The 17,964-nt window shown below is 42.7% G+C and overlaps 1 protein-coding gene across 4 annotated transcripts in view; it reads right to left on the bottom strand.

The window, feature by feature from the left end:
- Positions 1–2,036: 2,036 nt before the first annotated feature.
- The window catches only part of Pde7a (phosphodiesterase 7A), an 82,155-nt gene continuing 66,227 nt past the window's right edge, over positions 2,037–17,964 (bottom strand). For 3 of the 4 annotated variants that reach the window (XM_031376418.1, XM_031376420.1, XM_031376421.1), the window contains exons 6-13: positions 15,192–15,287; positions 14,147–14,247; positions 10,369–10,500; positions 9,813–9,904; positions 7,838–7,982; positions 7,116–7,212; positions 6,479–6,559; positions 2,037–3,791 (exon numbers count right to left, since the gene is read on the bottom strand). In XM_031376418.1, coding sequence (XP_031232278.1) covers positions 3,586–3,791; positions 6,479–6,559; positions 7,116–7,212; positions 7,838–7,982; positions 9,813–9,904; positions 10,369–10,500; positions 14,147–14,247; positions 15,192–15,287 — 950 coding nt within the window. In that variant the 3' untranslated portion in view covers positions 2,037–3,585. The remainder of the gene's footprint in view (positions 3,792–6,478; positions 6,560–7,115; positions 7,213–7,837; positions 7,983–9,812; positions 9,905–10,368; positions 10,501–14,146; positions 14,248–15,191; positions 15,288–17,964) is intronic. The other variant, XM_031376419.1, reaches the window with a different exon arrangement.

Below are 17,964 nucleotides of genomic sequence, written 5' to 3' on the forward strand. Positions count from 1 at the left end.
CTTAGCAATAATGTGATAGCTAAAGGGTACATAAAACTCCACAGTAATTTGTTTACTGATGGCCCAATTTCCATCTGCCCTATACCCTGCACACTGAAGAACATAAGAGACCTTTCATGTTCCCGTTAGTTCACTCCCATATTGCCCTGCAGTGGTGGCTATCTCTCCTGAAGAACCTGCCATGCAGGTTCTTAGTACACACTGAGTGCAGTTTCAAAGTTCTGTTTCAAAAACATGTCCAAGGTGTGAGAACTAGTTCTCACATTTCTTTAAAGGCAGTATGAATTACATTAGTTACTGGTCTCAGTCAGCAATTACTGGCATTAAGACATAAGCTTGTGAGAGCTGTGACGGGATTATTAGCACCTCTAACCTATACCTCAGGTACAGGATAGTTTTTCCAGGTTTGCAAAGGACAAAAAAAAAAGTGTAATTTTTGCTTTTTTTCTTTTTTAATACAAAGAGATTCATTACAAACTGTTATGTTTAGAGTACAATGTTAATGAGCACGTTAAGGTAGGACTTTGTAAAATGTCTTCTCACCTCTAAAGCAGAGACTCCTTCCCTCACCTACCCCACCTCCCCTTCAGCAGTGGGTCCAGACTCCCAAATGGCTGCTTGCTACACAGCCAATTCTTAAATTCTTTAAGAGTCCAATGTATCTTGAAATGCCCTGAATTTTGTACTACTGTGTCCTAAGTGTTTCCTTAAATTCTTTCAGAAAACCCAACTGTTGAAGGAAAATAGGTCGAAGCAGTAATTCCCACTCAGCTGTAGAAAACAAGCTTGATGGGTTTGGGAGTGCCAGCAAGGCGACAAGTATAGTCATAGCAAAAGGAAATCACCACAGAGGCAGGGTATCCTGCCTAAGCAAACTCAACTGAAAACTGTAGGAAGCTAATGTGGTGAAGCAACTAGTGGCAGAGAACCTCTAGGGTCCAGGGGACGAGGGACCCAGCCCACAGCTATGACATCAGCAGGTATCCCCCACAGGGAGATGGATGCTTTTGGAAACTTGTGTCCCTTGCTCAGAATTCTTGCTGAGTGAACCAGCTGATCCTAATTTCGCTTCTAAAGATTTGCCTAAAGGGAGAGAATGATTGGTAGTTATGTTTCTCAGTGCAAATTAATACACCAAGACTTTTCTTTACTGTGAACTTGTTTAAGGTGATATTAGTTTGCAGGAGTGGCCAGTGGCTGATCTGGGTAATGACTGCTATCCTGTACCCATGCTGTCTAATAGGAGAGCCGAATGTGGGCATGGGTGACCACTTGAAATGAGGCTAGTATAAACTGAGGTGTACTGTAAGTTTAAAACACACTGGATTTCGGAGACTTAACAACCTACTTCAATTATACTAAAAGAAAATATTTTGGATATAGTATAATTACAAAAGTTTCAGCTTTTGTAGAAAATTGGGAAATCATGCAAGTGGGTTCGCCAACATTTGTATTTCTAGGAAGTAGGAGCAAAATATGTCTGATCATAAAAATCTGAACTATATCCCTTGTAACGAGTTAGGTCTGGGGAGGGTAGAAAGGCCGCTCTTAGTTGGCACTGGGGTTGGTGGCATACACCTTTAATACTAGGACCCAGAAGCAGGGAGCTACCTGGGAGCTACCTGGGAGTTGAGGCCAGCCTGTCTACATTGTTACCATCTGAGCCTAAGATGACCCTGTCAAAAAGAAAAAAAAAATTAGGTGGCTCTTTCTTACATTGCTTTAAAAAGGACAGGAATATAAACACAACTGGTATCTTTAATCCCTTTCAAGGGTGTGATTTCTTAGGCAATTTCCAACAAATGCTATAAAATACCCTCCACAGCAGACACGACTGACCAAGGTCAACCAGGCCTTGCCACACTTGTAGGGTGCAGAGGAAGGCTCATACTCCCAGAAGACAAAGTCTGCACACAGCTTAGACTGCAAAGTACCACAGCTGAATGGAAGAGGCAACAGCTAACTGGTCACCTAACTAATTCAGCATGTGATTTCCAAAGGACTGAATGGTAAGGTAAAGTGCAAAGATAAAAAAATGAGAAAAGACCAGTTTTTATTCATCAAAAGGTAACAGCAACAGGCACATGTTTAAATGAGTGTGGCAAAGCCTTTTACAAATGGCTTTACACTCAAGTTTTCTCCCAAGAAGATGGCTGTTGCAACAAGCTGTAAACATAGTAAACAGTCTTTAACAGTAACAAGGGGTACACGTTAACTCGAAGAAGCACCATTCAACAGTGTACAGTTGTGCTTGCTCTACACAGACCACTGAAAACACATTACAAAAGTGGAATGTTTTACGTTGAAAACTAGTCCTTAAATTTTATCCTAGAAAACATCTATTCACATCAAAAGTTCCACCAAAGGGTAATGGTTCATCAAAGTGGGGGAGGGGGACAAGAAAACAATGCACTTTTCAAATCAAAATGAGAAGTTTGGTCACTTAGCTTTGTGCATAGTTTAAGGCATCTGGAGCAATCTCCAGCTTCACCTCCCTTCCCTCCCCCAAGTGTGGCTGCTCACTATGTCACATTCTAGAACAATAAATAAAAGCTTACATTTCTAATCCTTTCCCACATGGATGGACAGAACATGCACAGTCATACATGCACACACATGCACACAAACACACATCCACACAGCCATACACAACATACCTCTCACGCACTGCAGCGAAGGGACTTTAGTACCCTTGATTTGAAGGACACACTGCCCTATCCCACTTTATTTCAGATTGGCAAATACCCTGAGCTGATTATGGTATGTTAAACATTCCACCTTTTTCTTGCATGTGTAGATCAAGTGTACAGTAGTGAAAACAACATGCAGTGTTTTCACTGCAGAGTCAGAACACAGCTAGGACATTGGTGTTCCTTCCCTCCCACCCCAAGTTAAAAACTAACAGCTAAAAAAGGAATCTGCATTGCCAAGCAGCGCTGGAGTGGAAAGCTTCGTGTGTAGCTGTGGTAAGTGCCTGCTCAGTCTCCAGAGCACAGAAGTGGGAGCACAGAAAGTGGGAGGTGTGGCTGACACTGACATCCGAAAGGCAAAGGCTGCGAGGAGCGGCAGCCTCCAGCTCAGCTGAGAACGGCCAGGAAGGGTTCCTTCACAATTGAGAACCAGTATTTCAGATGTGATTTGTAAACATTGAGTGATTCTTGCCAGAGGCAGCAGAGGCTGGGCACTTCACATTTCTGTTTTCTCAGAGAGAATGTAGTGGAAGGGACAGATGCGCTATTGTACTGGACTGGTTGCATCAAGATTGCTGCTGAGGTTGAGTTCAAGTTTCAGGGCTTGAAGGATACACACTTTGAAAGCACATGGCACACCTAAAAACATCTTCCTTTGTTAATCCTTTCCGGGTCTCCCACCGAGCTTTACATATACTTAAGGTTTCATACAAAAGCCAGATGCATATTGCTGTATGTTCACGTCTTACCATTAAAAAGTGGGCTCATATGATCCAACAGAAGACATCTTGACAAATGATGCTGGCATCATTCCCTTGGACACCTCAGCAGTCAGAACCAGTTACCCCAAGACCATTTCACATTTCCATAGTCTTGCAGGAGAGTGTCCCACTGGTTATGATACCCGGTTTTCCTGAGTTAATGACTGTGAGTTCACCTCAAATGCAGCACTGGCATCCTCACTGCTGGGCTGTTGTCTCTGCAGTCCCTTCCAGCTGGCTTTGTTCAGCCCCACATGTCCGAGCATTGTCTGTGACAGCCTGGTGTCTGAAAACCTGGCCCACTCTGTAAATAAAGGCTCCACTAGGTAAGTCATAAAACCTCGAGAAACAGAGGAAAAAGCTATTAAAATATGTCTTCAATTGATCCTTAAAACATCTAGAGTTTTAATGTTCTTCAGGTCCACTCAAGTATTAGCCAAAATATTAGCTTTTAAAAGGCCTGTGTGTGTGTACATGTGATTTACAAATCGGGATTTCGTTAAATATTCAGTGGTGCTCTATTCTGTTTCTCTCAGCTGAACAAGCACAGCTTGCTTAAGCTAACACATGTGGTAGCCATATCAACTCTAAGGGCATGAGAACACAACTCCAGGACATTCTCAGGGAGACAACTGCTGGCCGAGAGGGGTCACTGGCTTTCGCTGTTTCCTCGGGGATGGAATGTCACACCTGGTATGACTTATTTAACTCAGAATGTACCATGTCAAAACTCCTGAGAAGAAATAGTCTAAAAATAATAATAAAAAAATTAGTTTAATATTTTCACTATTAAAGTGAGAATGGCCCAGAAGACGTGGGGGTCAGAGGACAGCTTGTGGGAGCTGTTTTTCTCTTTCTGCCACGTGGGTCCCTGGGATCAAACTCAGATTTTCAGGCTTAATGGCAGGTACATTTACCCAGTGAGCCATCACACCAGTCCTTATTTTCTTCTTTGAGAGAGTCTCACATATCCCTCTCTGTCCCTAAGGATGACCTTGAACTTAGGGTCTTCTCTCCTCCAAAACTGGGTTTTGGGTTTTAGGCATATATTGTTGTCATGCTCAGCTAAAATCACAACTTAAAAAAAATACATATTTTTATTTATATGTGTTTTATATATGTTTGAGTGTTCTCGAGCAGAGGCCAAGAGGGTGTCATAGCCCTTAGGGTTGGAGTGATGTAGGAGCAAACTGAAGTGGGTGCTGCTAACAAACCTCAAAAGAGTAGCAAGTCCTTAACCACTGAGCCATCTCGCCAGCACAAACTACAAAATTTTCAAAAATCACTTGAGAGTTCTTTGTTTAAACTACAGAGTAATTTCCTCCAGGCAGAAGGGCGTTGAAGGGAGCCGCGTGCACACACCCACCCAGCTTGGCCTTCCCTTTGCCTACATTTCACTTATTCTTTGAACTTGAGTAGCTCTCCTTGAGATCCAAAACAGCAGATCTACTGTCTTGTTAACTCCACCTACAGAAAAACATGTAGCCATCTTTGCCACAGGAGTCAGTACTGATTCCACAGGCTCAGCACCATGCAAGCTATGCCCATCCTCTACATCTCTGTCTGACTACAGTCAAGTCAGTCCCTACTGTTCTACACGATGCTTCGTAATCACAGCATAGGTGCCAGTGCTGCTGCTGTGTCCTCCCCACTGCATTGAGACTGTGCTAGTCCTGCTGTGTCCTCCCCACTGCATTGAGACTGTGCTAGTCCTGCTGTGTCCTCCCCACTGCATTGTGACTGCTAGTCCTGCTGTGTCCTCCCCACTGCATTGTGACTGCTAGTCCTGCTGTGTCCTCCCCACTGCATTGTGACTGTGCTAGTCCTGCTGTGTCCTCCCCACTGCATTGTGACTGTGCTAGTCCTGCTGTGTCCTCCCCACTGTATTGAGACTGTGCTAGTCCTGCTGTGTCCTCCCCACTGCATTGTGACTGCTAGTCCTGCTGTGTCCTCCCCACTGCATTGTGACTGCTAGTCCTGCTGTGTCCTCCCCACTGCATTGTGACTGTGCTAGTCCTGCTGTGTCCTCCCCACTGCATTGTGACTGCTAGTCCTGAACTTCTAGAAACTTCACCTTGCTGATGTTTATCAACACCCTTCACTATTTTCAACCTAAATTCTAAGGCCCTTCCCAACCCCAGATTCCCAAAATATATTCTACCCAAACTCTAGAGCTTTACTGGGACACCTTTCTCTATTTTCAAAGTCCAATGTGATCCACTCAGCCTTAGCAGTCCTTCCCATGTTCTCCTGCAAGCTTAGGTACTAGTCACAGAACATGGCCTTGTGCTTTCCAGTACATGGTGAGTTCTAAAGTGCTTCCACCTCTAGGTACAATGGTGACTGGCTATGCATGGGACAGCATAGGCAAAAGCAAATAAAGCATGTGTGAATGGATGTTAGTGCGCTGGAAACCTGGCAGTAGGACTGCCTGCCTGCAGATAGTGGAAGGTGGAACCTGGCAGTAGGGACTCCCTGCCTGCAAATAGTGGAAGGTGGAACCTGGCAGTAGGGACTGCCTGCCTGCAGATAGTGGAAGGTGGAACCTGGCAGTAGGACTGCCTGCCTGCAGATAGTGGAAGGTAGAACCTGGCAGTAGGACTGCCTGTCTGCAGATAGTGGAAGGTGGAACCTGGCAGTAGGACTGCCTGCCTGCAGATAGTGGAAGGTGGAACCTGGCAGTGGGACTGCCTGCCTGCAGATAGTGGAAGGTGGAACCTGGCAGTAGGACTGCCTGCCTGCAGATAGTGGAAGGTGGAACCTGGCAGTAGGACTGCCTGCCTGCAGATAGTGGAAGGTGGCTTTTGGAAGTGACATTTGAGCCTTCAAGAAGAGTCCCTGAAGCAGACAGGAGGGGCTGGCAGAGCAAAGAAAGGGTACATATTGTCACAATGGTTAAGATGTCCTCAACTGTCCTACAAATTACAATAAACATAATTTGATACTTTTGAATAATTTTCTAGTCTAATAAGTGATTTTTTTTTTAAACCAGCTGCAAATGTGTAATGTGTAAATGTGCATAGTTACCAATCTGGATGTTGGCAATACACTCAGTCTGACGATCACAAAGTGGACTCACACCCAAATGGTACTTTTTTTCTATATCTCCTATAAATTTAAGAAAGAGAACTGTTAAGATGCAACACGTCTGCTGGGTAAATCTGTAATGAATACCTTCACTGAATCTATGAACTTACTGGAGGGACATTACAGAATCCTCATGAAAGACTCAAACTTTAACTTAGCGACACACAGGAAGCTTGCCAAATTGATATCACTATTTAAACAGACCAACACAACAGTTTTTGCTTAAGTGTTCCTCCCAAGACTAATTGTATCAGTTCTTTCAGACATGCCTCACATGCTTACACGATCCTGCTCTCTACACAGGTGAAGGGATAGGGTAGTTTCAGAGCAGTCTTTCTGCAGAGAAGTTACACAGGTGAAGGGACAGGGTAGATTCAGAGCAGTCTTTCTGCAGAGAAGTTTCCAGCCTACTTTCTGTGCCATCATGAATACCCAAGGTTACTCAGTTTCAAATCACGATCCATGTGTTACTGGCTATACACACATGAAGTATGAACAGGTGTTAAAAATATGCATCTACTATGAGGCTCTTATACGTGGCTGGGTCTGAGTTTATTCACATGTGGCTATAACCTGCCTTGGTGGAAGAATTCCTCCGTTACTTTTTCACTCCACTGCTTGCTTAATTCCCAGTTCCGACATGGGTTACAAATATCAGCACATTTCAAGGCCATCTAGCAAACAAAATATTAAAAGGGTGTTAAGGAAGAAAAGATCTCATTGTACCAAGTTTAAATAGACTCCAGCAATGGGGAAGAGCACTGAAGAGAGAGCAGAGCCCCTGGGCATGTAGCTGGCGGAGGACGTGTTTAGTGTGCATGGGATCCAGAACCAAATAAAATTAAAAGCCAACAAAGAAAAGGAAAATACTGTGAAAGAAAAATCGCTGTTACATTAACTTGATGCTGCCGCTGACCTACTAAATATCTGTGCAGAATGCTGATAGGGATGCTAACCCTGTTAAACTAGAATTACCCTTGACAATGCCAAGGAGACACAATGACTGGATGAGTCATAAAATACAAACAAACCCAGACACACCATCTACTCCTTGCTCCTCTTTTCATGAGAAAACTCATCAGAGTAGTCACTGTTGACTGGGTGGCCTTCTCTGCTCTTCATCAGAAACCCTGAGTAGGAAAAGCCTCAAAGCCAGATGCCTCTCCAGTATGTCCTGGAAGGGAACATGCTGACTGAATGAGGAACTTCTTTCTGCTACGTATCTGCTATATTTCATTCTTATTCTACCTGTCACATGATTTACCCTGGAAACAATCTTTGCAAGTTGCAGAACTTTACCTGTAAAACCAAATGCCTATGTCTGCCGTCGTCAAGGTGTAAGTCACCTTTATCCAAGTGAGATCTAAACAATGACAGGTACTCGTTCTGGCGACTGATGTCTGTGGCTAGTATCAGAGCACCTATCTGAGCCTCCATCTCTTGCCTGGAATTACAGAAATAAGGAGACATTTAGTACTTTCAATTTATTTTCTCCCTTAAGCTTAAGTATTCAGAAAGCTTTACAAAAACCCTAAGATAATCTGCAAGGCGCTTTAAACTTGATACATAATAAGGAAGTATTGTGAAGAGTACATTTAAAAATATTAAAATAAAGTAAAACTAAGAGTTTGCAGAGAAATACTACAATGCAAAGATGTCAAAGAAAGCGTCTTTACTCTATCAGCCAAAGTCAAATTATTTGCTTCAAAGGGGGGAACAACCAGCCTAACACCATTATGCTGCTTGAGAAAATTCTTAAGAATTTTCTAAGAAATTCCTGTATGTACAGTAAGCATCTTTGTCTTATTTTTTGGTGCCTAGGACATAAAAGAAGATTCAGGCAGAAGAAAATACTAGCCCATTCAATTGTCAACTGAGACATCTGAAAAAGATGCTTAATGAAATAAGCATCCTAATAAAATTCTACTCAGCAGTTTGATCAAGGGGCCAGAGATGGGGTCAGCACTTAATGGTACGGGGTCTTTTTCTAGAGGAACTGGGTTGGTTCCCAACTCCCTCATGGCAGCCTACACATAAGGAAACTCCATTTTCAGGGAGTTCTTCATTCTTTCCTGGCTCTGGTACCTAGCATGGATGTGGTGCATGGATATACATGTAAGCAAAATACATATGCACATAAAAAAATTAAAAGTCAGTTATTTGTATAAGAATATTCAAATTATCTGGAGGAAAAATGTCATGTTAATACAGACAGCATATACACTGCATCTTTTTAAAAACTGCCTCATATGAGATTAAAAAAAACCCTTCAACAGGGCTATCTCTGTATTACTGAGGACGAAGGGCCTTCAACAAGGCCATCAACATGGCTCACCAGGAAGAGCACTTGCCTCCTGAGCCAGATGACCTGAGCTCATCCTTAGGACTCTAGAGAAAGGACAATGACTGCTGAAGGCAGTCCTCAGACCTTTGCGTACGTGCGTACTACAGCACACCTGGGCCTGAATACATATACATACACAATTATAAAATTCAGAAAAAAATCAAACAGGCTCAAATGAACACAATACTGAATATTTAACACAAAGTATAAAAGACCATGCTGGCAAGGTGTGAGATGTTTTTGTCAACACAATCATATTCGACTTATTTAACTTTAGTGTTTCTTTTTATGCCACCAAAATGGCCTGCTTAGTATTAAACTATTTTTTAAGCTATTTTCTGTTGTTCTTTTTATTCATTATCCTTCATGACAGCTTCAAAGCTGTCCACGAGGGCACAGGGCCTTACTATCCTTGTTTTACTGGCTTTGCAGATGTTGTGGTCTGAATGCATCTTGGTTTCTGTGTAATCTTTCAGGTACATACCTGAAACCTTTATCAGAAAAGCTACGTACAATCACTGAGCCAATATATGTGAAGTGAGTTTTACAGTACTCAAAAAGGGCTATCTTTCATAAAAATAAATAGCCAATGTATAAGCAACAACTATGTAACAGGCTTATGAATTTGGATATATCGTTCTTTGGATTTCCAGCGTATGTATGTTTGGCTCACATTCATGTATGTGTGCCATGTGTAGATATCTGTTAGCTACCATGTGGGAACTGGGAACTGAACCCAGGTCTTCTCGAACAGCAACAAATGCTCTAAACTGTTGAGCCCTTTCTCCAGCGCCACAATTTTGATAATTTTTAAAAAGATACATTTAATTTAACAAAATGGGAAGCTATGGAGCAGCTGAATAACATAATTTTTAGCTTGATTAGTAACTTTATTTCCATAGGCAATACATTTGTTTTAATCCAACTTACCTGCTTTCCAGTGGCAAGTGTGAGAACAAACCAGATTCTCTCAACAAGCCCACTGCAGATCTCCAGTGGTGATTCTCCAGGACTGAGGTATTCTATAAAAAGGGGTTCTTTGTTACCTAACAGTCATTTCTGGACATGAAGAACCATTTGTCAGTCATATTAACTTGGTTAAAGCATTAACATTAATTGGAAATTTACTTTGACTCCTTTCATTTCCTCAAAACATTAAATAGTGTAGATTACAGAATATTAAAGTATTGTTAATTTGTTTGTGCTTGTGTTTATTTGTGGATGGGTGAGTGCATTTGTGGTGTGAGCAACGTGCACCCATACATATGTGTAAAGGCCAAAGGTCAACCTTGGATCGGTTCCTCAGGAGTCATCCACATTGTTTTTGAGAGGGTCTCTCACTGCCTTGGGCCTCAAGGATTAGGCGAGGCAGGTCAGCTAGTGAGCTCAAGGGATCCTCTTGTCTTTCTCCTTAGTGCTGGGATTTTAAGCACATACTAAAAAACAAACAACAAACCAAACTAATTCCCAATGAAACGGTACTAACCTTGTATAAAGTTGCCAAATAATGGTTGGTTTTAATAAGAAACGGCTGATTAACACCTGGGTGATCCAGATCGTGAGTGGCAGCTGCAATTAAGCTCAGCAAGATATCCCAAGGAGTCACAGAATTGGCAAGCTGAAGCAGAACAAAGAGTTAGTCACACACATATCTGAAATACACTCTCCAGCACTAGCAGCCAGTGGAGAGAGTGGCCCTCCTGCTCAGCCTGTTGATTTCTCAGCCTTGTGGTGCTTCATTGGGACAGTGAAGGCTGTGTTAGGATGCATAGTGCTGCTGCCTGAGGGACGTGGCTTACCTGATAGGGAGGCCTTCTCTTTCACCAACTAAAAACTGCTAAGGTAAGAAACACTCAGTCTCAGAGACAAGGACTCTAAACTGACAAACAGGGTTGAGTATTTTCATTCTACCAATGGATGGCTACATTCAGGACCCTTTCACAATGCATTCATGCCAGAAAGGGAATTTCACTGATAGTAGTAATGTAACTTTACTCTTAGTGTTACCAAACTTAACAAAATAACCATCGTCAAAGTTTATTAGCTGACTATAGGTTTCAGCAATAAAAACGGCCAACTTGAGTCTATCACCAGCTATCACGAGCCTCCACTTCTGGAAAACTGATACTCATTCTGTAAGGCCCAACTCCAGTGACCCATTCTCCCATCTCCTTGTTGTGCTCGTTAGCCCTGGCTTGGCCCAGGCCTCATTGGTGGGTGTCTATAGCCCTTTACATTCCTGCCAGAGCTGCACTCATCTGCCTGTTTTTATTTAGGTTTACTTAAGATAATTAGTTCCTTTTACAGCCCTGTAAAATATGCTGACAGTAAAAACTGATGAGCATAAATCACTGATAATGCTAACATATGAAGGAGATGAGAGCACAACAAAAATGTCAACAAGATAATCCATAAATTCAGATGCAAATTTGATGATTTCCTTTCCATGCCAAAATAAATCTTTTCTACCTCACTTGTTAAAAGTTGAGCTCAGTCACAAGTCACTTCCATCTAGGAAGCTACAAAGTGTCTTTAACATTTTTCTTCATTGTGAGGGGCGTGGCGTGGGCGTGGCCCGGTGTGCAGGCAGAGGGAGACTTGCAGAGGCTGGCTTTCTCTGCTGTCTGAAGGCTGGCCCCTGACTCAGCACTTTGACCCACTGAGCATCTTGCCAGCCCTGTAAAGCATCTTAAGGTAGAGAAGATACATAGTTTCTCTTTCATTATGCAAATCAGGACATGGAAGAGCTGAATAAAAAATGAAGAAAATGAATTCCTCTTCAGAATATGTAAAATGTTTAAACTATATATTGAGTATAATATATGAATATGTAAAATGTTTTGACTATATATTGAGTATAATTTTTTTTTGTTAATTCTTTGAGAATGTCATGCCTGTATACAGCGTGTTGATCACATTCACCCAATACTCCCTTACCTCCTCCCAGGTCCATCTCTCATTTCCCCTACAAACTTATGTTCTCTTAAAAGACCAAATTCCACCAAATGAATGTCCTATTTATTATATTCCTGTGACAAGAATATAATGCTAAATAACAGGCAAGTACCTTCTGAATAGAAAATTAATGTGGTTAATATATGCAAAATTAACACATGGCTACATATAACTTTACAACCTCAGGTCAAAAAATGAAAGAAGCAAGTGGATTTTTAAAAATCCTGTGGGGTGGTTGAAGATAGCCCAGTGGGTAAGAGAGCTTGCCTCAAGCCTGAAAACTGAGTTTAATCCCTAGGAATCTGCAGAAGGAAACACGGGTCCCTAAACACTGTCCTTTCACTTCTATACTCCAACGGTGGCACGTTCACATCCCATCCCACTGGCACATAAATGCAAAAAATAGTCATGACGTTTGTGGGGAAAAGAGAGAAGCAACACACGCTTAAAGCAGAAAACTGATTAAAAATATACCATTTCTTCTTACAACTTTTAGTAGGAGAACTTTATAAACTTTATAACAAGTATAAGCAATTCAATGGTATTAGGACTACTTAGTGTGTGTACAATGCACATGCACATGCACATGTATGAATGTGCTGTGTAATTGCTATGGCTATGGAAGTCAGAGGATAACTTCAAGTGTTGGTCTCACTCACCTAACTTCATTTGAGACACGTCTCTATTGCTTTTCCCAGAGTACCTGCCAGTACAGCTGCCATGTCAGGCTCCAGGACTTTCCTGCCTGCCACCTCTGAAGGCGTGCTGGAACTACAGACACTCCAGGACACAGACGGTGCCTATCCAACTCTGACAGAGGTTCTAGGGATTCAAACCACATCCTCATGCTTGTGTGGAAAGCATGTTTACACAGTGAAGGAGCTCTCCAGATCTCCTACGTTGCATCTCCTAATGGATCTGTGGTAAAATACTAACCACAAGTCACCTGGAGAGGGAGGCTTATTTCATCTTACACGTCCAGGCTACAATATGGAAGCCAAAGCAGGAGCTTGGGGGAGGAACTTGTAGCAGAAACCATGGAGGGATGCTGTTAATGGTTTGCCCAGGTACTTTTCTAACACAGCTCAGGCCTACCTGCCTAGGGACAGCACCACCTATCCTGAACTAGACCCTCCTGTATCAATTAATAATTAAGAAGATGCCTCAGACAAATCTGATTTGGTTGAGGTCCCTCATCCCAGAGGATTCCAGGTTTGTGTCAGGTTGACTGCTGAAGGTATCTATGACCGCAGCCCCTCACACAACCTTGGAGCATGTGTGTGCATCCTGGGAACTTTCTAGCCTTTTGACGCAGCCTCCCAAGTACTTAAAGACATGAACCACACTGCCATACCTGGCTACAATGCATTTTTAGAAAGAAAAATATTGCTACTAAATGGCTACTGATGCTGGTAATATCTGAGTTCTGTGAATAAGAAGCTTTTAAAGTATAGGAAAGTCAGATTTCACTTGTATGTATCTATAAAACTATCTTCAGGGTCTTTTTCAAGAAAACAGAAACCTATTAAGAGGTGAGATTCCTTCAGTGTCATTCTGCTATCTGCTGGCAGTGTGCTCATTTTCTTCTGGTTATCACAGGGCCAACACCATCTTAGATGGAAGACATCAGTACCCTGCTCCAGCAGGTTGACATTTTTATTCATTTTCCACATTCAGTGACAATACATCAACAACTAAAATTTTAGGTCAAAACTCCCTTCCTTCCATCCTTCCTCCTTTCCTTCCTTTCTTCGAAGCCAGCACATTGCTTAGGACATCAATAAATGTGCACCAGTAAGAAAAACAACTCAGTGATTACCAATTTCTCACAGGCTAGGGAGAGAGGAAGCTACTGTGTACTTCGTCAGACTTCAAACTCCTGGCAATCCTGCTGCTTCAGCTTCTCAAGTGCTGGGATTTACAGGTGTGAACCTCCCTCCTTGCCTGCCTAAAGTGAGGCTCTTATATGAACTTCCAGGGACAAGAAGAACAATATTTAAGTGGGCTTGCATATCTCAGGGACAGGAGAAAGTATAGTGTTTTATGTCCTATGGCCCCAGGCTCTTCACCAGCACACCCAGCAACCTCCCATGGGGGACACTTGAAAACAAAGTGGCATCTGTACGAACACAGAGCCAGGGCTTTAAGAGCCCTGCGTCCACTTCTCTAGCTCTTCCCCTTAGAGCCACATCTGGAAAACCCAAGCTGCTTTGACCTCACTCTCCCACAGAAGCTTCTGACTGCGCCCAGGCACCATCTTATGGAAATGTGTGTCCACAGACATCGTCTTGCGACCTCCACCCACCTACCTTAGGTTCCTTTAAGTAACAGTGCATGGCCTGAGTCACGTCCGCAGCATGGACTGCGTTGTGGTAAGGATTCTGACTGTGGTAATCTTCTTGAATCATAACTGCATTAAAAAAAAAAAGACTCAAATCTTAGAATACATGAGGGACATCCAAGTATAGAAAGTGGTAATCATTAGTGATCCACATATATTTTCCCTGTGGTTATCAACTCAAATAGTTCATATTCTAAAACAGTCACTTCAATTCAACAAATCACCAGGTATTTCAGTATCATGCCACAGCAGAGATCATGTGAAAACGAGTATGACTGCTAAGCAGCTGATACATGGCCTATCACACACTGTGTCTGACTCTAAGCCAGCTGATACATGGCCTATCACACATGGAGCCTGACTCTAAGCCAGCTGATACATGGCCTATCACACATGGAGCCTGACTCTAAGCCAGCTGATACATGGCCTATCACACATAGAGCCTGACTGTAAGCCAGCTGATACATGGCCTATCACACATGGAGCCTGACTCTAAGCCAGCTGATACATGGGCTATCACACATGGAACCTGACTCTGAGCCAGCTGATACATGGCCTATCACACATAGAGCCTGACTCTAAGCCAGCTGATACATGGCCTATCACACATAGAGCCTGACTGTAAGCCAGCTGATACATGGCCTATCACACATGGAGCCTGACTCTAAGCCAGCTGATACATGGGCTATCACACATGGAGCCTGACTCTGAGCCAGCTGATACATGGCCTATCACACATGGAGCCTGACTGTAAGCCAGCTGATACATGGCCTATCACACATGTTATCTAACTGTAAGCCAGCTGATACATGGCCTATCACACATGGAGCCTGACTGTAAGCCAGCTGATACATGGCCTATCACACATGGTGCCTGTCACTGACCAAAATGTTGCCATGTCTTATAGAGCTACAAGCACGTACTTTAAGCTATGATCCTGACAGTTTGTTATAGCTGACTGACAGTTATGCAAGTTCTTGTACAGTCTTGTTAAATGTATTAGAATCACTTACCTAAAAATCGACGGAGTTTCACCATATCTAAATGGAAATACTCAATCAATCCATGAAGACTAAATAAATGAAAGGTTAAGCTTACTAGACTATTTCCTAGAAAAAAAAGAGGAGAGGCCACATTAGTAAGACACACAAGGCCAGAGGACTGCTGTCCCCAGATGGAGACTCCAACCACGGACTTGGAAGCACAACATCCAAGCCCACTATGCCCTGCCAATGCCTGTAGTTCTATATTTTGATAGTATACATGGAAATACCAAGGGAAAAAATGTTGCAGCTTTCTACAAAGAACTGAAAGATAAAAAACTTCTAAGGATTTTTAGGTTAAACAGGTTAGACAATAAACTAATACTCAATAGTAGAATATGGGAAAGCTGACCTACAGTGAACAAGCTAATCTGATTTTACAAGAATTCACAGAAATGAATAGAATCATTGCACAAATCTTTGGCTACAACCTCCCGAAAATTGTGTTTATTTTTTACTGGAAGAGAGCTAGGAGAGGACAGTCTCGCTTTCAAGGTCCCCAGGACTGAAGGTCCGAACTAAAGCTCTCTCCACTTTTCTGTACGTGAGCAGAAACCTGGAGGCGGACAGGCAGTACCACACGTGTCACTGCCAAGCAGCTTCCCTGCAGTCAGGAACAAGCCTCTCTCACTCTAGAAAGCACCTGTTCTAAGACTCCGTCACTCTTCACAAAAATTTTAAAATGCTTTCCCATTTTCCTCATGTTCCACAGTCTCATAGATCAGAGAAAAAAGACCCGTATGCCTTTAGTTTCTTTTTCCTTAAACACTAATTTATCCATATTTCCTCAAAGACAGACCCCCCCCATCCATTGGATACATTTCACCTAACAACCCATGTTGCCTTGTCTCTTTTTCCTACGATGTCCCAATAACCACATACAATCAGACAATGCTGTACATTCATTCCCTGTGGCTCTCCATCCCCACACTCATGCTGCCAGTGTTGATCCCTGCTGTCTGAACCCCCACACTCATGCTGCAGTGTTGATCCCTGCTGTCTGAACCCCCACACTCATGCTGCCAGTGTTGATCCCTGCTGTCTGAACCCCCACACTCATGCTGCAGTGTTGGTCCCTGCTGTCTGAACCCCCACACTCATGCTGCAGTGTTGATCCCTGCTGTCTGAACCCCATCTTTATTATGCTCATTGTCCCATCCCTGACAACAATGTTCCAGGTTATATATACCTTACTGTATTTCTCAGGATTTTGTAGACTCAATTTAGGACAAACACGCTATATTAACAGTTAAATTGACTACTTTTAAAGGGATTTAATCTCATAATTTACTGCATCACAGATAATAGTAACATACGTGTGATTCTAGTTATCCTTTGAATGCTACAATATTTGATAAAATATACAACAACTAATGTCACACTAAGACTTTATAATATTTAAAAGGGTTAAATAAAGAATTAACTAACAACTCATCAAACCACTGTCAACAGACTCTATATAAGTACAGGGAACTACTTGCAGAGAGCATCATCAAGGCTGGGGCAGGCCACAAAGAGGATTTTTAAATATAATATTATTATTATGTATTGAAACAAACATGCATGATGGGAGCACACATGCCATGGTGTGTGTGTGTGTGTGTGTGTGTGTGTGTGTGTACACAAAGTCAAAGGACAACCTTGGGGAATCAGTTTTCCCACCTGTACTGGGGATTGAATTCAGGTCCTCAGGCTTTTTCAGCAAGTGTCTTCATTTGCTGAACTATCTTGCTGGACCATAAGGATTCTTTTACAGACACAGACACACACACATATATGTAGGCATGCATGCCATGATACACATGTTGGAAGTTGGAGGACAACTTGTAAAAGTCATTCTTGCTTTCTAGCATGTGGCCCAGTTTGGTTGCAAAGGCATCTTGCCAGTCCCAAGATTGTTTTAAAAGGTGACTTGGCATATCATCTCCATAAGAAATTAATAAGTATATCCTTAAATCGTATGCCAGTGAGCCAGGCATGCTGGCACAGATCTTTAATCTCAGCATCTGGGAGGGAGAGGCAGGAAGATCTCTGAGTTTAAGGCCAGTATAGACTACATAGTGAGTTCCAGGACCATCAGGACTGTAGAAAAAGCCATTCTCTCAAGGTCTCAAAAAAATGCAGCAGGAGGAAGAGAGAGGAAGAGGAAGGACCAAGATAAAGAAGAGTAGGAGGATGAGGAGAATGGAGAAGAGGAGGAGGAAGAGGAGGAGGAGGAGGAAGAACAGGAGGATAAAGAGGAAAAAGAAGAAGAGAAGGCAGAGGAGGAAGAGGATAATGAGGAAGAGGAAGAAGAGGAGGATGAGGAAGAGGAGGAAGAGGAGAAGAGGGAGATGATGATGATGAGGAGGAGGAAGTGGGGATGATGATGAGGAAGAAGAGGATGAAGAAGAAGAGGAGGAGGAGGAGGAGAAGGAGAAGGAGGAGAAGAACAAGAAATAATATTTACAGTAAAACTGCCCCAACGAAACATACCAAAGAAATACAGACCAGCTAAGATGAAGGGACCTTTACTAGTTTTTAGAAACTGACTCTCCATGAGAGCTCGACTGGAAGCAGGCTGGCCACTCCTCTCAGTGAAGCAGAGGTTGTCAGGAACAACAGGCACATCACCTGTGCACATCCTTCTACCAGGAACGTTAGACAGCAACTGCTCTCCTCCTGGGAGCAGATGAGATGAGGTATACCTGTTCTGGGGCAAACCATTCAGCTCTGTCCCCTCCTGCCTGTCTCTCCCCTATAC

Source organism: Mastomys coucha, unplaced genomic scaffold (assembly GCF_008632895.1).
Source record: "Mastomys coucha isolate ucsf_1 unplaced genomic scaffold, UCSF_Mcou_1 pScaffold17, whole genome shotgun sequence".
NCBI classification, from domain to species: Eukaryota; Metazoa; Chordata; class Mammalia; order Rodentia; family Muridae; genus Mastomys; species Mastomys coucha.